Source organism: Lagopus muta, chromosome 7, assembly GCF_023343835.1.
Source record: "Lagopus muta isolate bLagMut1 chromosome 7, bLagMut1 primary, whole genome shotgun sequence".
Classification (NCBI taxonomy): Eukaryota; Metazoa; Chordata; class Aves; order Galliformes; family Phasianidae; genus Lagopus; species Lagopus muta.
In genome coordinates, this window is record NC_064439.1 from 21,729,703 (window position 1) to 21,755,153 (window position 25,451).

The window sequence follows — 25,451 nt, forward strand, 5'->3', positions numbered from 1 at the left end:
GATAGAGCTTGTAAGTCAATAGCCAATAACTGCCTTCAGGACCTCTTTCTCCCCACTGAGTGATTCTCTCTATTTGAGAAGATGAAAATCAGCAAGGAAACCAAATGCTGATTTTTATTTTTTTTTTTCTTTCCCAGTGTGCAACAGTATGCTGAGTAATGTTTGAAACTATTTTCCAAAAGAATAAAACAATGAAACGTGGTGTGGAAGTTCGGGATATTCCCCCCAGCATCTTTAGATGAAAGGGGTTAGCCTTAAAACCAGCTCAGTCATCCCCAGGGCACAGAAAAGAGCCATTATTCAGTACTAGTTATAGCCTTGAGCAGTCTTGGCCCATTTTCTTAACTTTGATCCGATACATTTCAGCCATTGCATCCAGAAACTGGCAGAGGGTGGTTGATATTTATCTGTATTATATATACTGCAAAATGCTGATCCATCCCATAGCTGTTGGAGTTCCTGATACAGGAATTGTTTCTTTCAGCTTTATGAGCTGAAGAATGTGATGTGTGAAACTGTCTGCCTTGGCCTTTTTCCCTGAGCACTCTCCTTGTCCCATTTGCAGGCCTGGTAAAGGGTGGTACAGCACTGTGGGCTGCTGGAAGAAATGCATGTGGCCTTTTGTGCAAAGTTGAAGCAGGTATTCTGAAATTGGCAGGATGGCTTCTATTGCAGAATTATGAGTTCACAGTTCCAGAAGAATGAACTGTCTTTGCAACAAAGGCATCCCTTCAGCTAGCAGGTTTCTGGTGATACAAGGAGTATCCCTCCTAAAATGTGGCACATCTGGAAGAACTCACGTTGCTTGGAATCTGAACAATTTACAGAATTCTTTTTATTGATAAGTTCTTGGCAGTGCATCCCTTCTTATACAAACAGCCAAATTAGTTTACAAATAATCCTTTCCTTGCTTACATACGTACAGTTGTCCGTACACACAAACACATGATACTGGATGTTAACCAACTTTGTGAGGCTGACTTGATTCACTGTTTCTTTTAGCATTTAAACCTTTATTAAGTTTGCTTCTTAGTTTTACCCTTTGATAATTATGTAATTAAAATGAATTACCAGTAATTTTATAAAATTACCATCATCTTGTAGTTATATAAAGAGTCCCTGGCTATGCGTCTGTTGGAGTGAGTATAGTAGCAAACCATACTTTGAGATCCTTTCAGCTCATGCCATTTAACTTTTTTTCCTTATGCAGTCTGTGTAGTCCAAGCCCAGCACCTGGCTGGGAAGGGCACAGCAGGAAAGAAGCCCTGCTGCAGTTGCTTAAAGGGCACGAAAGCTGTCCCTGGCAGCCTCCAGCCCCCCCCGCGCTGTGCTGCGCTACCCGCTCCTCACTGACACAAAGGTTATCTCCACTATCTCCTCTCTTGTATGCCCGCATAGCTCGCATACCTGAGGTAATGAGAAGTGCATTTGTAAACAGTTTATTATTATTATTATTATTATTATTATTATTATTATTTTAAAGTGGAGAGTAGAAGTAAAGACAAGCCAGAAATGTGCACAGATTCCCATTTCTTGTTCTGCTGAGAATTTTGTTGTTATCTGTTGTTTGGTTATTCCTGAAACGTTTTGGTCTTACGAGAGCTGTGAGTTTTGGTGCGGAACAACAGCTTGTCAGCGTGACCCAGGGGTGTCATAGACCGTATTTATAGCCTGTGTGTTGTCATTATTTGAGAGGTAAATTAAAAGAATTAAAAATGTGTTCTTAGAAATGGTTCCACAAGTCTTTTTTTTTTTTAATGTCCTGCCTCATAACTTTTGAGGGCATGGGATTGGCAGCCTGAAAATGCCTTGTCAAGCCTTCACAACCATAAAAATCCATTTCATGGTAAAAATGTGCAGTCTGCCTGCCCAAACTTCTCAGCAAAGTCTCTCTTTTTTTCTCTCTCTCTCTCGAGCATGAAATCTAGATGAGTAATCTCCAGCAATCTGAGCGAAGTCACTTTTTTGTGTCCTGAAGAAATGCCAGTATGAGAGCAAACAAAGGCTGGAACATGTGTGCTTTCCTGCAGAAGGAGAGCTGTGGTGTGTAGCTCACAGCCCTTGGCAGGGTTGCAGAGCTGCAGCACTGTCCTTTGGCAGTGCAGCGTTCCCCTGCTTCAGTTACTCTGTGTTACAGCTGTGGCTGTCGGAGTTTTGTTTTTTATTGTTACTCTTTCTGTTTCATAGAACACAGGATGGCTTGGGCTAGAAAAGATGTTGAAGCCCGCTCAGCCCCACTCTGTGCTGTGGGCGGGGCCACCCTCAGCAGATCAGGCTGCCCAGGGCCTGGCTCACGTTGAGCACCTCCGGGGAAACCTCCAATCCCTGAGCACAGGGTTTGGAAGGGATTCTGAAGGGAGAAGGAGCATGTAGAAGTGGAAACTACCCAGTCTAGATTCTCAATGGTGCTGGGCACTGAAGTAAAGACACCCAGTATGCTGAAGGATCAAAGTCATAAGGACAGTGCTTGCTACAGCTTTAGAGCTACTTGTGTCTTTCTTGCTGCAGCTGTTCACGTGTGTTTGGAACTGTTTTCATACTTCCTTTTTTTGTTGGTTGTGTGCTAGTTGATAGGATAAGAAAAAAATCTCATCTGCTTTAATGAAATTAATATTGGAGGGGAGGGGGGAAGGCCTGCTACAACATCATACTGTAGTGCAAACATGTGTCCTTAGCAAAGAATATGTGGCTGGTTCATAGTGCTTTTGATGTATGAAGTTGTCAGGCTCTCAGGAAGGTATTTTCATGCTCACTAAGAATTAAAAGAAATGCGTGGACTTTTATTTTCCTTAACCTGGAAAGATAATATATTTCATAAATATGTAAATGTGGTTTCTTGGAAACATGCTGTGCAGTCCTACATACCATTTAGTTTCATATTTTGAGTGTAAAATTGTTATTCATGCCAGCATGTTCTTTTCTATTATAACAGGAAAGAGTTGCTCTGTTTTTCTCTTTCCTGGAGTTAGTTACTTTGTTCTCATTGAAATGCAGCACAGATAACTGTTTATTTTTTCCTTTTATTTTAAAGCCTTGAAGAAAGAAGACAGCGGCTTTGATGAGGTAGGTTAAATATCTACTTCACATAGTCCAGATATGCTTAGTATTTCTCACTTGTGCTCGGAGACCCACAGACAATAGTGTTACTACATGCATATGTGTTAATGCATGCACACTGCTTGAACATGTGTTCATTTTGCAAATAACTACCAGATGAATTGGTTGGTTCAAGGCTCTGAATGGAATGCTTTTTTTTTTTTTTTTTTTTTTTTTGAATATAGTGAAACTGAATGTTGTGTGAAGCATGCTCTTGTAGAACGGGTACATGCAGAGAAAAGGTGTATGTGGATAAAATACTTCATAGAACTTTACCTACAGTAGTTGTCATAACTGTAGGTACGTAGACAATATCGTAATATAATTCCTCAGAGAACTCCGTGTTAAGTGCTTCTGCATTTTATTGTCTTTGTGCTGAGTGCCTCAACTGAGGTAGATGCTGCCTCTGAAATGAGGCAAAAACAATAAACCCACAAACCCAACAGCTAGCTGGAATGGTAAGACTGGTACTTGATTATTCACGGAAGACATGTTTGGGGCTTGTCCTATCTGTAATACGATGCATGTGTTTGTTAAGTTGTAAAGTATGCTGCTCACAGTTTATGCTTGCTTTTATTTATGATGGGTCTTGGAAGGTCTGGGTTGGTGAGTGTTGTTCTGCAGCACAAGTTTACTCAGGAACGGGTGTAGATCTCGGTGTGATAAGTTGTCAGTTGGTAGACAGTGCTTGCCTTGTACTTCTCTCCATCGCTATGGCTGGAAACAAACAGTAATATTTTCATCTGTTGATATTACAGTTCTGCATGCAATGATCTTAAATCTTGGCTGATTGTAGTGAAATAGTTGGTGTCTAATGCCAGATTCTGAAATACATGATGATGTAATGTCCTTGATGCTGGATCAAATCAGACTTTGTTTCTTTCTAAACAGATCACAGCAAATTCGTGACCCCTCTACTGAAATTCACTAATAGCAATACAAATGTTTTATTCTTTTCTGACATTTTGCAGAGTTCAAATTCTGCTCAGCCCCTTTCAGATCTAGAGCAAATATTCTGGAGTCAGATTTTGCCTTCAGAAACCCTTGTTGGACTATGCAGAGGTCCTGACTATTGTGGTTCCCCTGCAGCACTGTTTAGAGTTTGATTCCTTCTTAAAGTTATGGCTGTTTTGATAAGTGGCTGGTAGACTTTGAATCCTTATACAAATCTTGTCTGTTTTTATTCAGTACTTTCTTTACTCTGAAGGCTTCAGTGGTTTAACTGTGTTATATTTACCCGTTAAGTATTTCATTTGATACAGAATTTGAAAGGATCTGTTAAAAGTTTAAAAAAAAAAAAAAAAAAGGCTGCATTACAAAGATGCCAATTTTCCTGTCCTCTCCCCTTTCACAGGATTGTCAGTCTACAGCTCGTGAGCATTTTCTTTAAACTTGGTTTTCTGTTTGAATAAGTGACAACTCAAACAGATCTTCTACATAAATTTGGGAATATGTGCAGAAAAAAGATTCAAATATGTTTTTAATGGAGTTGGACATATTTGTTTGACATACTGCAGTGATTGCAAAGGAATGCTAGTGGGAAAAGTGCACAAAATGATTTTTCTGTCACCTGTAAATAAGGAGTTTGATGTGACATAGGTATCAAGCAGTTACATTGTTTTAGTGACACTTATTGAAAAGAAGACAGGATTCATATGTTATGTTGTCCTCATTAATCTCGGCAATCTCAACGCAGAAGTTCTTGGAAGTCATCTAGCCTGAAGTGTGAATCAAGGAATGGGAAGTACCAGGTAGTAGCACTTAATTCCCTTTGTATCAAACATCCTTCAGATCAGAAAATAAAATGATCTCAAGTAACAATAGTGTACCTGATTGTAGTGATGGGACAAGGAACTCGAGGGAGGGCTCTATAGTGAAAGGGAAGTCATGATTTTAGACCTTTAAAAATTGTGATCAAAGCACCAGAAGCAAAAGCAGTCCAGCAGGGCCTGAAATCTCCGAAGGGAGAGGGAAAATGACATAAAATGGAAGACCTACCTGAGGCTGCAAGGACTGCCTTTGCAGCTAAGGCAGTTGTCAGATAATTCTGCCTAATTTGGGTGTTACATCAAGCATTTAGTTGTTTATCCTTAGGGAAATAAAAAGGAAAAAATGAGCTGCTTAGTGGGTCTTTTTCTACCTACATAACACTTGCGTATCGTAGCTCAGAAACCTGCATCACTGTAGGAAGTCTTTGTTTTGGAGAGAAGCTACTAAGAATTAAGATATCAAAGATGGCAGGCAAGTGTATCCCATAATTGCTTTCTTATAGGTTATGAAATTAATCTGTCTAGTGAATGAGGACCAACAGAATCGTGAACAGCCAAGCCTGTAAGATGCACATCAGAAAACAATTTTAGTTGTTCCAGAAGTGTTCCAGGGAATTCTGCAGTACTGACTGTGGCATCTTCCAGAAGCTCCTGTGTATAAATGAGTAGACCACTTTCTATGCTGTCTTTAAACTTTGTCTTTTTCCTTTCTATCAGATTGATGTTTACTAGTCACCCCATGGGAATGTTGTCCTGACCCGGTGCCTACTGAAATCAGTGGGAAATTCTCCTAGTTTTCAGTTGTTTCTGGATCAGTTTCTTTCAAAATGAAATATTATAATGTGGGAGTAGGGAGCGCAGGATGTTTTTGCCTGTTTTCAGGGTTACTTTAGCTGAGTGGGAGAGAGTAAGGCAGAGTTTTCCATCTTCTTTTTGTGCCCTGGAATATTACCTGCTCTCTGAAGAAAGCAAGCCATAGATAAGAGTTGCTCTACCTCTGGAAACAGCCTAACCCAAACCCAGGCAACCCTTTCTTTCTGAGTGTAAGTTTTGCCTGGCAAGTATCTGTTTCATTATTTTGGGCAAAGCACTGAAAAAGGATTATCTGTAATGTGTTACCTTATTATCTACTCTGGATAGATGTAGATTTTACAAGATGTAAGATAAACACTTCTGAGGAGTAGTGCTACATGCAAAGAGCTGTCTATAAGCAGAAGTTTGGCTTTTGAGTGAGCACTTTCTTTTTTGGCATTCCATTAGTGTCTTTCTCTGTCCACATTAAAAGTAACTTCAACTATGCAGCATTGTTTTGATGTTTGTCAACTTTCAGAGTAGCAAGAAGTGAAGAATTTGGCCATTGTGTCTTGTAACGGCGTAATTTTTTTCTTTTTTGCTTGAATGTGATCATAGCTGACCATGTGTAGCTAAATTGCAGCATATTTGTTGGAGAGACACCCAGTGTTGATATTGTGACTAATTGCATCACAATGCTGGTAACCTGTTCCTTTGCTTAGCTGCTTGCCCTTGTAATTTATTTCTGAATTATTATTAATCTTGAGCTGTTGGTTCTTGTCCTGTTGTTAGTGGCTTCTCTGAGCACCTAAATCATAATTTAAGGCCTTTTGTCATAAGTCATACATGCTAGATGAATTAATATCAACGTCATAATGAAATCAAAGCAAAATAATCTTCAGTCTCTGATTAATTTACACAACTACAGCTAGTTGTGTGCAGAGCTGTACTGCTGTTATTTTTCTTTTTCCTTGTTAATTTTATTAGCTTCAAAAGCACCTCAGAGAAGTATCCATAGGGCTGTTTTTTTTTTTTTTTTTTTTTTTTTTTTTTTTTTTTTTTTAGTGTATTTTTTTTAAAGCCACCTTTCCTAGGAAATTATGAAATGTGATTGTGCCTGCTGCATACATAATTCTTTCTGACTTCATCCAGTAATTTTGAAGTTGGCCAGTGCTGGGACTCCTAGAAGCTCGATGGGAGAGCCTGTGAGCTGGCTGAAGGACAGAGACAAAATCTGCTCTGACTGAAAAGCTGGAATGCGAGGTCTTGTGAATATAGGAGAATCTGTGTGGAAGGCTTATGAGTATTCTGACCTCAGCAAAATCCTTAATATTCATCTATTCCTTACTGTACGTAGAGTGTCCAACAGTGAGGATGCCAAAATTTGTTTATTTAATTATGTCATTCATGGAACATCTTCTCTGTTTGAAATAGAAGTGTGTGAAAGCAAAGGGAGTTCTGCCAAGTTACTTCTTGTTTCTGTGATATGCTTGCTCTTGCAATCCTGCATTGAAGCACGACCAAAAAGGATACTCCTGTGGGGTGTTGCATTAAGTGGTTGGTTTAAAGGATCCTATGTCTGAACCAGAGAGTTTTAAATTCATGGAGCTGAAAGAAAGGTTATTACAGGAAATAAAGCAGAGCCCTCCAACAAATATACAAGAGGATTTTTAATGCTGTAATACAGGAAGCACATAATATGATAAGTAATAATTTTGCATTTTTCCCTCAATTTTTTTTTTATATTAAGTAGTAGCTTGAGGGAGCAACACATATAGAAAAGTATGGATATGGCATTAAATCTTAGCCTTTTCTTCCTATAGAAGAGGATCTGGATTATGGGAACCTTCAACAGGAGGTGAAGGAGAAAGAAAATTACCCCTCTTCAGATGTAATGTTACTTTAGCGGTATCTTGGTCTAATCATTGTTTCATAGCCAGAAGACTTATAAGTGTGATACTGGTGTGTGACAGATTGAGGGCAGAGCCTGTGATAAAAGGGTATCCTGATTGTTAACCCTCTTTCTTTGATAGGATAATTCTTTACTGGTCAAGGTATTGCAAAATCATCGCAAGACGTGGCCTGGTTGTCTGCTTCTTGATGACTGGGTTTACGATGCAGTAGACTGGTGACTATTGCAGTGTTTTGTGTGGTGGAGACTTTCCAAAGAAGTGGTTAAGATAAGCACTGTAACAATAGTCTGAAAGCCTGTGGGGAGAGTGGAGGGAGGGATTATCTGCCCTGAGAACTTGGGTGGGACTTGGGCTGTATGATGACTTTGTACCTCTCATCTGTTTAGTGCTAGGCAAGCGGGTAATGGTGGATAACTGTTATAATGTGAATCTGAAAGCTAATGGGAGAGAGATTTAGGAATAAGTGCTGGGGAAGAAAAAAATCTGGAAAACAAATGAAGTATAGGTGTCAAATCTGTTTAATAATGCTAAAGAGCATTATCTTCATCTGGTGATTTATGATAGTTTTCCAATCACGTACAGAGGTGCCTTAAGCATCCTGTGAGATGGGTCTGTTCAGACATGTCACCAAGCAAGTGAGAGGAAACATAGTTCCAGGCAGAAGGTAACAAAATCAGTACTGGAAGTTTCTGTTACTGAATTGTCACTGGGGACATAAGACAGACAAAATTTTTTTTGGTGAAAGAGGGATTTAAAAGCTCAACAGTGTAACCTGATGCTTCCTGTGGGCGGCCTGTCTTCACTTATGTCATCCTTGGCTTCACAACAAGGTCTTTATGTGTTAGAGATTTTTCAAGTCTGCCACCTTCAACAGAGGGAATAGGTGGGGATGGTATTTTCTCCTGGGCATTTTTATTGCAAAGGAGGCTTCTTGGGAGGTGACTTAGTTGGGTTTGTGTTCCTGCCTCTCTTGACTCAAACTTTTCTTCCCCCAGTGTTTCCTTACACTGTTGAGGCTCTGTTCTTGGTCCAGTGCTTCTGTGGCAGACAGCTGAGGCACCAGACTGCCCTGTGCACTTACTGATTGTGGTAGTCATGTGCTGGGTCTTAAGACCATTCTAACTAAGTATGAATCTGGATTGTGTCAGTAGGTCTTGGAAGTGTTATGTGATGCAGCTGTGTGTGGGTTTGTAGGACAGTGCAAACACCTTTGCTCTTACAAAGGTGTACATAGCTGCTTAATGGGAATCATCTTTTCCTCTTGATGAGGACTTATAAAGTTATTAATAAATGTGCTGCATGTGAGTCTGAGAGTGAAGAGAATGGATGGAAGGGACCAAACGCAGCCTCTCTGCTGCAGTGCATTGTTTTTTGTTTGATCAGCTGTGTGAAAGATGTCCTTTCTGGCAGCTGTAAAAATGTCTCTGTGAAACTTCTCATGGCTTCAAAAAGACAGGCAGCAACCTTTGGACAGCCTCACTTAATTTCTTGGAGAACTACCACTGTTCCATGTTTGATATGGCTGCAAGGGATTCCTGTCACTTCCTTGTTCTGTGTTGCATGTGGAAGAAAGGAGGGCTCTGGAAGAAAAGAGATGCCTCAGAAGCAGGTCTAAGTGATAGCAGTGCAAGCTGATAAACATTCAGCAGCTGGTGTAAAAGCATCCAAGCAAAACTGGCTGGAGGGTGGCTGCCTGGATTTTACCAAGATATAGAATAACCTAGATTTTACCAAGACCAAAATTTGAGAACTTCTCTGTTGTGCTAAGGGAAGAATTTTTGTCTGGAAGTATTCCTAAATCTGTTGAATGACTACGGTTTTGCTATTGGCCCCATATACTTGTGGTGTTAAGCTGTGCATTCTTCTGCCTGGTGTGTTTGCTGACAGTACATCCATACTTTTCAGAAAGTGCCTAGTTTCATTTTGAAAGAAAAATAGCTTAGGCAACTGTGAAACTGCTTGTACTCCTCTGCCTTTCCTTCTCCTTTTCCTTCATATCCTATGGATATGAGATAGCAGACAGGTTTGTGTCACTAGTTAATGTGTGTGGCTTTTGTTTAGTTTTTCTTTGAAGAAGGATGAAGCAAAAAAGCAGAACTTGATGTGTGCCGTGCTTAGCAATTTGTGAGGATCTGGCCAAAACACTGCCATATAAAAGTTTTAACCTCTGTTCTGGCCATCAGGGAGATGTTTTAAACATCAGAGAGGCACTGCAAAATGGGATGAATTTCTAGGTCTACTTCTGTCAGTTGGACATGTGTTTGTGTGTGGGATGTTTCTGTTGGTCAGATAAGAGGATATATGCATTCCAGAGACGTGGAGTCAGATAATAAACTATTCATATTTTGATGAAGTGCACTTCTGTGTAAATCCTTTTATTTTCTTTGGATACACAGGATATAGTAATTTAATGGTAGACTAAATAAAGCAGAGTAATGAAACAGAGTATGTTACCTATGGGATCAGTAACTTCTTGTTCTTGACCTCGCTGGGTGGTGTCCTACTTGCAAGACAAGAAATAGTTGAGTGTCATCTTTGATTCATCTTTGATAGTTCTCTCTTCTACCTTTCTTGTACTTTATGGTGTTCTTTAAATTATTTCTTCTTCAATACTAGCATATGTATGACTATAATTAAATGCTCTTCTCATGAAAGAATGAAACTAAATGAAAATAAATGGCTTGTGACTAATTTTCTTCTCTTTCCTGAGAAATTTGGTGTGCATGATACCTCATCTGCTGTGTTATAGTATCACTGATGACAATTTGCAGGATTCCATTCATAGTAATGAAGATTCTGAGTCAATTGACATCCCCTGCTTGTGTATACAGAAGTGATAAGAAAGGGAAATCTCAGGTTAAGACAAGTTTATTTAAGCAAATAGGTTGATTTGCACATCATAATATCATTGATAAGGCTTAAGGAAATTGTTATTGCCTTTCTTCTTTTTATATTAATATATTTGTTTACCCCTTTTCCCTTCCAGCAAAACGATGTACTTTAGAGCCAGTTGAGTTGCAGTCCTGCTTGTACTGCCATACCTGGATACAGTACTAAATGTAGGTATGGCAGTACTCATACCAAGTTTCATAATTCAAATGTGAATACTATAGTTTTTTAAATATGAAATATTGATAGTAATTTAATAACCAAAATTGAGATTGAAAGCTGCTGAAAACTTAGTGACAAAATGATGGTGTCAAGACCACTGACAGAGCATATAATGGTCATATCAACAACTTTAGTTAACAGGTTCTCCTGATCTAATTACTTGATCTGAATTAAGTTTCTCCACATGATTTACATGTTCACCTTTTTCAGAACTGAGAACTAGAAGCAGGTGTTGAAGCACTTGTATTTTCCAGTCTGGTTTTGTTTTGCTTCCTTCTACTCAGTACGGTGACCAAAGATGCATCGTAGTCCAAAGGTGGTGGCTGTTGGTTAAGTCTTACGACAAACGTGAGATACTACTGAAGTGCTTGCTTGTTGAAAGGCAGCTTCAGGGAGCCCAGGAGCTTAGTCAGAGGTTGGTTCCACGTTTCAGAGGTGGCAGGCAAGGACGGTAGGGAGCACCCACAGGCTGCCCACTGCTGCATTACCTGTGATGCAGTGCCAAGTGTGGTGCAAAGTGCAGGTCAGTGGCTTCCTTGTGTGTCTTGGCTTTCCAGGCAGATTTATTAAATTATCTGTAACATGCTCTGCTTTGCTAATGCAGGTACTGATGCAGTTTTACTGTTAGAATAATAATTTACACTTGCTCAGAAAAAAGTTGTTTAGCTTACCCATGCAAAGTATGATGCCAATTCCATTCATTGGATTTGTTATTATTCTTAGCTTCTAAATATGCAAAATTTCTCATGACTGTAAGTTTGCCTTATTTGGAATGTGTGTGTGTGTGTATAAAATACACATATATTTGGACATACATATATCCAAATATATATGTATGAAATATATATTATGAAATATATATATATATATTTTTTTTTTTTGTAAAGAAAGTACCATCTAGAAACAGGATGTTACAGGTTTCCCCTGCTGACCCTGGGGATGCACAGAATTCTGGAAACCAGAGAAGAACATCTGGAGAAATACTTGGGATGCCATATTTATTTATGTGTTAGCAGTATGGCTCAGTTAAATGCCTGGCCGTTGTCAAGTCAGGACAGAAGTTCAGAGAAGATGAAGAGCTGTGCTCAATTTGCTTGCCCTTAAAAAGGCATGCTGTAACACTTCAAGACTTCCTGTTCAAATCTGTAAAAAATAATAATAAAAAAAAAAATTAAAAAGAAAATTGAAATTTGACGTTAGCAGCTATGGGTTAGACTACTTTTTTTTTTTTTTTTATAGCTCAAACAGTTGTTTTCAGGGTGTGGAGAGAATCCTTAATGATGCATTACGGTTGGATGTAAGACAATGTTAAAGCTCATATTTTGAAACCAAAGTGATGATATTCAGCAAAATGTGGTTTCAAAAGTAAAAATCTAAGTTATTCTTATGAGAAAAGGCTCCAGAATGTATTGGTAGAAATTATTAGAAATAATACTACCAAGGAAAATGGGACTCTTAATGTTCTGTGTTAATGTCAGCAAAGTTCTAATTGAGATACTCCAGTCGGTGTAGTGCCAGCACTAATTACTTCATTCTTTCCGAAGTGTGGTAGGAACAATCTGGATTTTTACAGTTGAGGTGATGCTTCATTTTGAAGTCACCAGTCAAACTTCAAATAGAACACCTACTTGAATGTATGCCTATGGAACCTAGTAGAGCACAGGAGTTTAATTCTCGCTGATGAGCTGGTGAGTCCAAGAGGTGATTCCAAGACTGACAGGGTTCAGTAGTGATGTCAGACTTTGGAGTAGATGTTCTGCTGTGAGAGGATCTTCATCATGGAAATATCTGAATCCAGTTTATTTTATTATTACACTTTTGAAAAATGCCATGACCATCTTCCTTGCTCTGTTTCTACTGCTTGTAAAAATAACTAAATATATATGGAGGGAGGGGAGGCCTCTTGGGGGGAGAGAGAGAGAGGCAAAAAATTGATTTTTTTTTTTTTTTCTTTTTCCAAAGAACGCAGATGGAATAAGAGCTATATAATGGGAAACTAATAATTGTGCTCCGTGCTTCTTAACTTTTCTTCAAAATTTAAAACATGGATAGTAAATCGGTGATGCAGGCATGAGTTAGACAGAACTACTGTAAGTCCACCTCTGCTGTCTAACCACATTATTGGTCATACAGCTTGTGCTCACGGTCTGTCAGTAATGCTGTGAGCCTCTCTGAGGGACAGTAAATCAATGACAAATCATGCAGGCAACTACTGTATGCCTTAACTGTGTACAAGATGGAATTCAGACTGCGGAAATGAGGAGACTCTGTCTCTACAGCCAGGTGACATAGTTTCCTAAAAATTATGTTTCAGAGCAGTTTTGCAGAAAAAAATGTGAGGGGTCTGGTGGTCATCAAGATGAATGTAAGCCATCCGTGTGCCTTTGCTGCAAAGATGTCTAATGGTGTCCTGGACTGCATCAGTTGCTAAGAGGTTGAGGGAAGAGACCGTTCCCCACTATTCAGTACTGATGAGGCCACAGCTGGAGTTGCTGGGTCCAGTTCTAGACTGCAAGTGCAAGAGAGACCTGGACATGCTGGGCAGAGTCCAGTAATGGCTTGTGAAGATAATCAAGGGAGTGAAGCTGCTCTCCTACAAGGGAATACTGAAAGAGGTGGAATCGCTTGTGGAGAAGACTGTCTAAAAATACCTGAGTAGAGGATGCAAAGGCAATGGGGCTCTTAGGGGTTCCCAGTGCCAGGACAAAAGGCAATGGACACAGACTGCAACACAGGATGTCCTCTCTGAACATCAGGAAACGTTTTTATTATGAGGGTTCTGGTGGAGAAGATGGGGAGGCAATCCAGTTGCCCCTTCCGATCTCACCCATTGCACAATTCATGTAATTTATTGCAGGCTTCTTTCTTTCTGCAATCCATCTGGAGATTTTTGTATCACTTCATGTTTTAAGCAAGTGACTTTTAGTTTTGTCATCTATGAGTACCGATAATATTTCAAATGTTTTTGCAAGGCGAGGTAATTTCCTTTGGATGTAATTCCATACACTGCATTGCAAATATTTGTGGTCCAAGTTCTATGAAGAATGTCAGAGGTACTGTTTCAAAGCACTTGTTTATGAAAGGTTAAAAGAAATCCAGATGTGAAGATTCTGTAGAAGTGTTTGTAATAAAAAGCTTTAGAAGCTCATTCCTATCCATCACTCATCTGCTTATGACACCTCTGGAAAAATCCTTCTGTTTCTTTCCCTCCTTAAGCCCCTAGCACTCGATACTCTAGGAGAGCAATGAAGAGCTTATTGCTGGTTCAGGTTTTTTCCGCTTGCATAATTTTACCTCTCCTATTTCAACGAGGAATTTTTTATTAATATGCGTGGTATCTGCGCTTAAGCTTCTCATCTCTGCTTTCTTCAGCTGGTTACTTTCACAAGCAAGAGGCTCTGAGAAAGCAACCTATAGATGGAAAACATCTGTATTTATGAAGCCTGAAATGACTATATGCATTTAGCAGATATAAAGCTTCTTTCTCCTGGAATTGTTCCCTCATAGCAAACGTGCAGGTATTCTGAGGCTCCTGATGATTTGTCTGGAAAGAGGAAACAACTGCTGCTGCAAGAATAGAAGTAAGTTATCAAAGGAGGGAAGTTCTGCTTTGTGTCTTGATTTTGCTCTTTCTAAAGGATGCTTGTAAAGCTTGGAAGGATGGCATTAAGAGGAGAACAAACAGCTTTCTTTATTTTGTATGTTGATTAGTCCTGCTTTTAGGTAGTACAGAGGAGAGGGGAAGAACTGATACTAGCATATGGTTCTTCCTCCTAGGGAAAGAGGGAGTGTCCCATCACATGTATTACTGGGTGTATGTTTGTTTTTCCTAGTTTTCTAATTTAGTTGTTGTTCAGATATGTTTCAACCTCTCCTGAAGTACAGATCATCTGATACCTCTGCATGTGGGCCTAATCCTGACACATTCCCAGTTTAGGCCTGACATTAGCTTGAAGAAATGCGATGTGGGAAAAAATAGCCATGGACCCAGAGTGTGGCCAAAATTATTCATCTCATTAGTTTTCAGCAGGACTCCTGGTTGCCATTCCTTGCTTTTTCTTGGATTTGTGGGGATGATTCTGAGATTTGGTGACGATAATGGTGTTGTATTCCTAATGGAAAAGGGGTACGTTCCCATCAACACGAACGTAACACAATCAAATGAGCTGTGTGTTCGAATGTGTGGCATCCCTTTATTTCAGTTTTCTGTCTGAGATGGGCGTGTGGTCACATACGTAACTTTGAAGTGTAAGCTGCTTTATGTTATCTGTTATGTTATCTGGAGTTACACCGCTTAACATACTGTTACTGTGGAGCTGCCTTTCTGTAATAGTAGCTTGCATCCTGCAAACCTGTTCTTGAAGCTTGGTCTTGAGTGCCAAACTTTTTCAATAGAAGAGTTCAAAAGATTGTGCTCATTATGCTAAAAATATGGTACCCCTAGGCTCCTACTTGATCAAACTTAAAGATGCTTTAGAACTGGGCCGTAATTAATTGTACAGTAAAACAGAATTATTATTAATTTATGTTTATAAGAGAAGGGACTAAGTTATGTTCATTCTTTGTACAGTTTTGGAAAAGAGAAACACGCATTAATAAACAACGTGTCTGTAATTAATTAATGATCCCCTAGAGAAGGTTTGCTCCCAAAGTAGCTAATTACTGTGTAAAATACTAAAAAAAATTAATCCCAAAGCAAATCATGCAAAATCAGCCATGGGGTAGTGAATTGTAGAGATTGTTTTCTGTTTTAATATCTCAAGTTAACAACTGAGACAAATGATGAAATGCAAAACAAAACTCCAGTGCTCAGGTGCATTTTGGCATTTCTCATTAATAGGATCTTAGCTGTGCATTAAAAAATATCATAAAGATCTTAGTAGAATTAGTGTGAGCTATAGACCTCTTGCCATCACTTTTTGTTACTGAAGGAAGATCTAGACAGGTCCTAAGTACCAGTCCTCAACTTCATCATTCTCTACTTTTTCGGTTGTCTGTCATCAATCTTCTGGTGAGTCTTGCTTTTCTCCTTTTTCAGATAGAAGGGGAAAGATCTAGAATTCTATCACTAAAGTACATTTCAGAAGCTTATTGTTGTTGTAGCCTACATGTCATCAGCTCAGGAACCAGTTAACGAACAGGTCATCACGTGTTTCTCGATCGGCAACTGAAGCAGATTTTGTTTTTGGCTTCCAAAATTTTAGGGATTTTTTTTTTTTTTTTTTTTTTTTTTTTTTTTTTTTTGCAAATAGTAAAATGCACTCTGCTTTGTGCACTGAGAGATTCACTGACTTCCAAGAAAGTGCATAAATATGACAAAAACTTGTGTGCTTGTAGAATCAGAGCCTTGATTCACAAAATGGTACTTAGTAAGAAAAACAGGTACAAAGTAGTAATTTTTTTTTGTTGAAAACAATGTTTATTGCAGAGAGAAATGTTAGCAACATTGATTGGTATCTGACAAGAGGTGCAGAAGTAATTAACATGACAATGTAGAAATCATGTCATAAATATTTTTGTCCCTTGCAACTGCAGCGTACACATAACTAGACTTTTGGATGTTCTGTAGTGTGCTTTATGAAAGAAAATATTTCTTTTCCTTATGGAGAGAAAATTATATCTTACATAAGTTTTCCGTACAAAGTCTCCATAGTTCTACTTCAGCCTAACTGATATGTACCGCTTCTGTACAATTTAAATCAAGCTCTGATACATCCTCACTTCCCTTTCCTTCCCTGCTCTTAAATCTTACATGGCTTTACTAAGAACGAACGAAATCTTCCCTATACTTATCTTAGAAAATGAGATTTCTCACTCTGCAACTATTTATAAATCTCTGTAACATAGATCGGTCTGTATGTAGTTATATAAATCTCGCTCTGTTGTCTATTCGTATAATAAAAAGTACATAACACATCATATGGAATATATATAACTATTATATAGTATTATAATACATACTATAAAATGACCAGTTATAAACAACTGCATGCTTAAGAAGTAGCTAGGACATCAGAAATATTTATAATGTGATTATTATTATTTTTTTTTTCCCCATTCCTTAAAGGTAATGAGTTAGGAACAAATCTGTTCTCAAATATAATTGAAAATTGGGCATTGGTTCTAAGCCTATTCAAACTAGTTTAATCTGAAGATGATTGTGAATACAGAATAAATTGCTGTCTATGAAATGATGTATTCAGACTACAGATACTCATGTTTGGCAGGTTGTGTCTTGACTTGGCCGTTTCATCCTGCCTTTATCTGTTACACATATTCTGTATAAACTTTACCATCTGTGTGCTTGATATAAACGACTTTTCTCATGTTAGCAGGAATGATTTGGTAGGGGAAGCTAGCAGCTGTGTTGCTAGTATGTTCTCAGCATTTATAGGCAGGAGATGTGCTGACCTGCTTCTTCGGTTTTATGGTGGAGCTCTGAAAGAGCTGAGGAGGTGACACAGAAGGAGTTGTGAATGTTCCTCCTTTATATGCCTTGAAGAAAGGAGTCACCGTTTCCTTCTTTGCTCTCACTTTCTTTGCTAATCTGTTGAAGCGCCTTCTGGAGTCTGTTTGGAAAGGCGTTGGAGCTGGAGGAAATGAGACAAACTGTTATGGGGATATGGAACAGCTGTGTTGTAAGGAGAAATTCAATAGTCTTGACTTGTTAAGTCTGGAAAAGACCACCAAGGGTGAATATGACAGATGTGCAAAATTCTGAATTATGTGGATAAAGTGATTAAAAATAAATAGGAAAGAGATTTTTTTTTTTTCCTGTGAAGAGAATTAATTGAATTGATTTCATCACCCCATGTTGCTGTCTGGCTTCCTGTAGTAAAGGTGCACCAGGACCTGTTCTGGAGGCAAAAGCCTTCACAGGGCTTGACATCTGAGGGATTTTTCCCAAGATTTGGGAGAACAAAGAGTGTCTGCAGCAAGGCAGATGTTGGAGCAGGGGACAAATGAAAACCATCTGGAGGTGTCTCTCACTGGGGGGCATTTGCTCTCAACACAAACCAGAGAGCTTATCTATTGAGTGTTGGAGAAAGCAAACTGGGCTGAGTGGTTCAATCCAGTATTGGCTTTCATGTGTTGGGTTTTATTGCTCAGAGCTAGGGACATCGAAATATTGCAATTACCTGGTAGCATCTTCTAGAGATAACATTGTTAAACAATACTATTTCTGGCAAAACTCCAGGCTTAGTCATAGCTATGCATTGGTCAATCTTTTGCAGTTCTTGACTTATCTTTCTCAGATGCCTGGAATAAGTGAAGAGAACAAAATAAATTTTTTGCTGGAAAGAGTTGTCTCCTGAAAGTCCACCTAATCTATTGAGCTGCTGGCAAACTCAGTGCAGTACAACATGAAGCCAAGAAACAAGAATGAAGAGAACAATGAAAAAAAGATGGAGTATAATGAAGGCATCTGTTGGTGGTTTTTTTTTTGTTTTTTTTTTGTTTTTTTTTTTTTTCCCATGGAAAGGAAATGTCATGTCACTGAAGTATGATTCAAAATGTGACTTCGTTCTCTACAATTTTGTGAGCATCACAGGAGGTGCTGCATAATAAACTGCTTGCTTATCATTAAAATTATTTCTGCTTTCCTAATAATTCTTCAAGATTTAAAAATAAAACAAAACTATTTTCCTTCAGCTCCTCTTACTATATTTTTCTATTTCTATTCCTACTAGGAATAATTTCATCAACATCTTGGTTTCCTGTGCATTATTTTCAAATGGGACCATAGGGGCTTACTTTAATTTGTTTGTATTCTGTTTCCTACAAGCTTGGGAATCTCTGTAGGCATTTTTCTTGTGTGTTTGTGCATATGTACTTTTTTGTTTAATGTCAGGTTTTGGGTAAAGGTTCCTTTGCTGTAGAGGTGTAATAAACTTAACTCTTTTAGCAACAGAAATAAACATTTTATCTGTACTTCAAAGTACTGAGATTTCTAATGCTTTTTTAGTTTGTAACAGGATAAAAAAAACTTCCTTTCTGCTACTCTCAAAAAAGATCCAACCCACCATAGAAAAGCTGACAGTGCTCCAGCCTTCATATTTTACAGCCCAGTTGGATTTTGTGATCACCAGATAACTTTGTCTTGGGAATGCGAGGAGGCACATCTATCTATGATTTTGACCATGAAAATGAATATTAATAGTAAAATATTAGCTTATCTAAAACAATTGGAGGGGGAAAGGGACATTTTTAATCACTGGAAAAATTTTGATCAGCCTAATTGCTTTTTTTCTTAATTTCTTTGAGAAATAATAAAGTTTCATATTTAACAAGGTTCACGTATGAGCTTTGACCTCTTTCTTGCTGTTGGGCTTGTCTGTATTTTAAAAAATTATTTTGTATCTTTTGTGTTTAAGTATCTTACTTGTCTTCGTTTGTATCTTACTCTTTGTCTTCGTTTCAGCCGGGACAGAATTGTTTTTCTTCAGAGTATCTGGTATGATGCTGTTGTGGTTCTAGGAGAGAAACGGTGTTGGTAACACAGTGATGTTTACAGTTGCTGCTAAGCAGTGCTGTACAGATCCAGGTCCATTCTCAGCAAAGGGCCCAAGGAGCAAGGAGGGAATCAGGACAGCTGACTTTAAGTGGCCAAAGAGATATTGCATACTGTATGATGTCATGCACAGGGAGTTCTGAAGGCGGGTAGGAAGCTATCTTGCTCTCTTATGCAGCTCACAGAGTGAGATGGGTATTGTTTGGGCAGTAGTGAGCAATTGCTTGTGCATCACCTGTTATATATGTTATATGCATATATGTATATATGTATTTGTCAGAATTATTATCCTTTCCTTCTCTCTATCTTAGTAAATAATTTTATCTCAATCTGTGAGTTCTATTTTTGTTTTTTTTCCCGTTTTTTCCCCATCTCACTGGGAAGGAAGGAATAAGCAACTGTGTGGTTCTGAGCCACCTGTTGGGTTAAACCACAACACACAGTAATATATTATAGGCTATTGCATATGTCAGGCAGTTTAGTTTCTGTACAGTTATGTATATCTACTTTTATGGAATCACTTTCATTTCCTGTTCTCTTTATGTTGGTGCTTATGCTTAAGAGTACTGCGTGTCTCAAATTAGCATTTTTTAAAATGAGGCTATTAGTTCTTGATTTCTGCTCTGTTGTGTTGACATTTTTGCAGTGTTGGTGATGTTTGCACTGTTCCTGGTAGTGGGCTGCTAGCTTTGCTGTTATTATCTAGCATTTGTGTGAACTCATAAGTATGCAATAAGACAGTTCTGTATTGAAAAACTTAGTCTGAAAGAAAATCATACTATAATTTATGTTGGAAGGGACCTCAGAAGAAAAGAGACACAAAGAAGCCATTGATACTGTGTGAGCACTGCTTCAACATTGGGGTGTAATCAGCACTGTTTGGTCACAGGTGTAAACAACAGCAGTGTGCAGGCTGCCGTGAAGAAAACAAACTCCATCCCAGCCAGACCCACTACAGCTTGCTTAGTTTTTGAGGTGATGTAAGGAACAGCAGCAGGCAACTTACCAGAGCACTTAAATACTTTGGAAGGGCACTAACTCAGGCAATGCAGCCAGGTCTGAAGCTCCTGTTCTGAGTGCACTACTTTAAATGTGGTATTCCAAAACAAGAAGTCAGCACAAATGCTCTGTGGTGGCTTGCTCCAAAGCTTCAGGAGCAAAACTGCCTAGCTGGAAAAAGGCAAGCCTAGAGTTCTGGACAAAAGATCTCAGACTGCTAAAAAAAGTGAGGAAAAAGCATTTTAGTTCCCTTTCATTTGTGAAGCAAAGCTACATTGTCAGGACATCCGTAGTTGTTTGCAGATCAGAAGAGAAACAGTCGACCCATTCATGTCTTCTGGCATAATGGTATCTCATATCTGTGCTCTCTTATCTGCCTGTTTTTTTGTTGTGTTTTTTTTTGTTTTTTGTTTTTTTTTTTGTGGACTTTAGTGTGCTCAATGACTTGTGTTCAAGACAAAATATTTGGGGAACACCAAGTCTTGCACACAGCTGCTGATATAGAGACTGTGCTAAAGGGAAAAATAAAATGTATTGTGATGGAATATCTGTCAGCAAAGAAGAAAGGAAGGAGTGTGGCTTCTCCCTTTCTTTTATTGGTACAAGGGTTGGGGAAAAAATATGGGGAAGGCCACAGTTTTCTTCAGACATCCACTGAAATATCAAGATTCTTAAGAAGGTGGGTGGAGAGGTTAGTGGTGATCAAATTGGCAAACGGAAGGTTAAGAGAAATTTGGAGACGGTGAAACCAAAAATAAGAAATTATTATGCTGCTATAGCATTTGGTCTCCAGAATCTCAGAAACAGTGCAGGAGTTAGGAGGGAAGGGAGGGTTGTAAGTGTGGAATAACAGTATAGGTATGGGGAGCTACTGATTGTTTGGACTAGAAGTTTTTGGACTGGAAAAGACAACTTAATGGCCAATATGGAATTTGATAAAACTGGGAACTGCATTGGGGAAGAACACTGGGAATTATTTATTAATGTCCCAACAAAGGATTGGGGGTACTAAAATGACCTTCCATTAGCCAACGGAATTTAAAATGTGTGGAAAGAATACTTTCTACATAACATGTGACTAAGCTATGGAGCTCACTGTCATAGAATGAGGAGACATTGAAGTTGAGGTAGGTTCAAAAATCAATTGAATGCTGTTTCTGTACTTGTTTGTGAAGGGTTGTCCAACCAAAGCTCCTTGAGCTATACCTTGAATGTTCTTGGTTGGACCAGGACTGGCAAGGCAGAGCTGCCTGGCTGGCTGGTATGCTTCTCATGCTCAGTCCTCAAAAGCAGGAACCTGAGGTAGGAGGGCTTCTGGTTGAATCAGATGTGACTGTACTTTTGCAGAACATTTGGTACAAGCTGAAAAGATCCAATAAAAGGGAAATGAAAGGATACAGAGCAGAATTATGGGAAACTTGACAGGTAGGAAACAGTGCTTAAGAAGTTGCCCGTGTTGTAAGAAACAATTACTATCTCCACTTCAGATAATGCACTGGAATACAGGAATATGAAGTAATTTAAGCTGAAAATGCATAGCTGAGGATTGAACTTGGATTTGGCATAGCCTACTGAGACAGCAACTGTTTCTTCAATATAAGTCTTGCAGATGGAGTGAACCAAAATTTTATTACCCTGAGGTAAAAAAGTGGGAAAAGGAGAGGAGGTTGAGAATGGTTCTTTGCATGGGCACACATAAGGAGAAAATATCTTGAAGAGTGATTAAGCACTTGAGAAATGTCATTTGATCAAGGAATAGAGTTTCTGACATGAAGCTCTAAATGTGGTATAATCACATCAGCACTCAAACTGCTAGGATGAATGACTCCTTGAATTGTTTTAATTTTGTCTGAGAGTCTTGTCATGTGGGAGCTCCAGCAGACAAGAGACAAATCTCTATTCCCAGTATTAGAAAGAAGAACAAGAGTTCATGCTTTATATAGCATCTTATTTCAAATGCATTTTAATATTTAATATTAAAATAATATTAAAAGAAAAAAATCCCATTAATTAATAAGAAACATTAACTGTATTTGAAGGACCTTTGCACCCAGAAAGAAATCTGAATTCTAAAACATGTACATGTAATCAGAAATCCATGCGTTACAGATGTAGATGAACCACTGTAGCATTTGTGCATGATATTTGAAAGGAAATGTGTGAGATGTATCTTCTGACAGATTGCATATCCTAAATCTTCATCTGCAATGCTTGTGTTCATATATTTGTTGTCATCTTTGCACTGTACTTTGTTTGGTACTGTACAGATATTACAGGTGTGAGCAGGCATCCTAATGAATTCCTGTCAAGTGTATGTAAAGATACTGAGAAGAGAAAGGATACCTTGGCTCTTGTAAATTAAATCTGAAAGAATGTGGAGCTTTTCTAATACAGCAGAAAGGCTGATTTGTCCTTAAAGATTGAAATAAAAGTTGAGAATTGTGTGAATGATTTCCAAATTCCTAAAAGGGGAGTCTGACTATCCCGGTAATGTAGGAAATGATCTTCCTAGATGAATTGCTTGAAAAGTGTATTGATTTTTAAAATGTGATGGGAGGAAGGTGTTAACTGACTTATTATGGCTAAGTTAGTATATGAATGTAGGCTGCAAGTGGGAACAGTTTGATTGATTGACAACATTGTTTTCTTAGCAGATAAATAGGGATAAGGTCGCTTCATCAATATAACTAGCAAGTGCTTTGGTGTATTTTTGGTGATTCAGGCAACAGAGTAGCGATATATCACTTGCCTGTTCTGATTTCCTACCAGTTGTGATCCTAAGAGCTCATCTCTGGTAGAATTACTGAGAGAAGGCAGTGAATTTAGATTTCTGAACCTTTTCTAGCTAAAAGTGCTTTGTGCAGAAGGATATGATTTTCTGTTTTTCACCACTAGCTTCAGTATGCAGAAAACAAGAAATGTGTAGGACTGGAATGGAGATGTTACAAAATGAAGATTTTAAAGTGATACCTAAAATTACTCTTGAAGTATTTTACCATTTCTTTTCACACGTTTCAGGTAATATGGAAAAGTACCACTACTTCAAGATGTTTGTGAATATGTTTTGAATTTTTTTTTTTTTTTTTTTTTTGTGTGTGTGTGTGTGTGTGGTTCTGTTCTGAGATTGATTGCTATCTTTCCAGGCTCTTTTTCTTCACAAAAAATCGTGAATTTTCTTGTCTAACAGTTTCATTATGATAATGTCTCCCTGCTTTTGTTTGGTTTCTCAATCAAAAGACAGAAGTAAATCTAGAGTTGCCATGCTTTAAAAATACAAGGTGAAACCAAAACTTGCAAAGATTTTGTGGAGCACACACCAATGAAGTGGATGGATACTCTTCTTTTTCTTTTTCTTTCTTCTCATTTAAGCACAAATACCTATTTTTTAAAACTAGACAGGCAGATTGGAGCATTTCTCCATCAGTGGAAGGTATACAGGATGCAGTGATTATATTCTTATGAGGGGAGTACAGCTGGGACAGACGCTTGCTCAGATAATAAGTATGTCCTGAGATGTTTGTTTCTTTTTCTTCCTTCCCCTGGCTCTTCTGGGGTTTCATGAGCCATTTGAAAAGAGCTATACGTGCTTTGAAAGTAAAACATTTGCTAAAGTACTTCTGCAAACTGCATAAATAAACTAGACTTGGCAGAAGAACTTCAGAGTAGGTTTATGGCTAGGGAGACTTACTGCCACTTTCTTCAGTTTTGGAGCACTAGCAAGGCCCCTGTAGGATTTATGAATGCTTAATTTTTCTAAGACTGTACGTGTGTATAGACTGCTTTCATTACTAAACATAGCGCATGGGAAAGAGCAGGAGCAAGACACTATCATTTACTTGTCCCACCAGTGAGCAATGCTTTGAAGCATAAAGCAGATTCTCTTGTAGCTTTGCTCAGCATAGTAGAAAACAAATAGACAAAAGCCTTATTTCCAGCACAGAAGGCAAAAGGAAGTGGGAAATGGGTAATCAAAGGTGGTTGGCCTGGTGGTACTGCTGGAGGAAAGGGAGTGATTAGGACCATGTGGGAAAACTTGGATGCTGAGGCACTACCTGGATATGTGTATGGAGGCTTTTATTAGTGTCTGTGCAGGCTTTCTCTTTCTGAATCACTGTATGCATGGAGATGTCTGTGAGAAAATAAATCCTGCAACCTTTTGTAGCTTACCTGTGAAGCAAGGCAGCTCATGGGAGAGATGCCAGAGGTGTCAGTTCTGCTGTCCAAAGCAATTTCTTCTGAAGTGTTCACAAGAAGTGAGCACAACAGAACTGGTATCACTCTATGAAAAAGAGTCACTCTGGAAAAAATGCTTTGATTCTCTTCTGAGGGTTGTGAGCCATTTATACATTGAATCTGTGCCATCTTTGGAGGCTAGAGAAAAAATATCGAGGGTACTTCATTAAGAAATGTGTAGTCAAGCAGGTACAAGTATGATTTTGCATTTTGGTACATGACCTTCTTTCCTAATCCAAAACCAGCTGGTGAAATCATTCAGATGGAGCTGTGCCCTATTTGAGGCTTGATGCTGAAGTGCATCCTGTGCTTTAGCAAGGCACTCACTTCCTCCACCAGGCATTGCTACAATAAGTGATTTATGTTTTCACTAGATTTGCAGTCTCTTGCCCCCCAGCCTGTCCTCAGTTGTAAAGCTGTCTCTAATTGGTCCAGAAAAGTGGTGCTAAAAAAAAAAGGATGTGCTGAAATGGCTTGCATCTACCGAAGTGGGGTGATTTCACTCAGGAGCCATCAGCGATGCCTCCACGGTGAATCTGCATCAGATCACAGGGGCTGGGGCTTGGAGAGTCAAACGTGTCTGATTACTGAAGCAGTGTTAGCAGCTGTGTGCTAAGCACCTGATAGGAACGCCTTGCAAGTCTACACAGCTGCAAACCTGGGCCCAATCTCAGCAGAGTAGGTGTAAATGGGATTAAGGGAAGCATGCATCCCTTCTCTAATAGCTGGCCAGCCGAGGCATAAGCATAGGTATGCAGTAAACTTCTGGATAGAGCTGCAGAATGTAATTCTCTTCTAAGGTAACTGCTTTGAAGAATCTAAATGTGTGGAAATGAGTTCTGGGCTGTATGTATTCCTTTGCATCCCTAATCTATGTGGTGTTAGTTGTTGCCATGCTTTGCAACACTCAACTAACTATAGGTAGTACTTTGTTCTTGTATTTCGCTGCTGCAATATTCATACGGTGTTGGAAGGTACTTTCTCCTGCTGACAAGTCTTTAATAGCAACCAGCCAACTAAAGGGCT

General features: G+C 38.7%; 1 protein-coding gene across 3 annotated transcripts in view; it reads left to right on the plus strand.

The window, feature by feature from the left end:
* CDK14 (cyclin dependent kinase 14) overlaps positions 1-25,451 on the plus strand; it is a 307,407-nt gene that overhangs the window by 2,791 nt on the left and 279,165 nt on the right. Inside the window, exon 2 of one of the 3 annotated variants that reach the window (XM_048950388.1) lies at positions 3,032-3,063. In XM_048950388.1, coding sequence (XP_048806345.1) covers positions 3,032-3,063 — 32 coding nt within the window. Of the gene's footprint in view, positions 1-3,031; positions 3,064-25,139; positions 25,226-25,250; positions 25,272-25,451 lie in introns of those variants that run through there. The other 2 variants (XM_048950391.1, XM_048950389.1) reach the window with 2 other exon arrangements.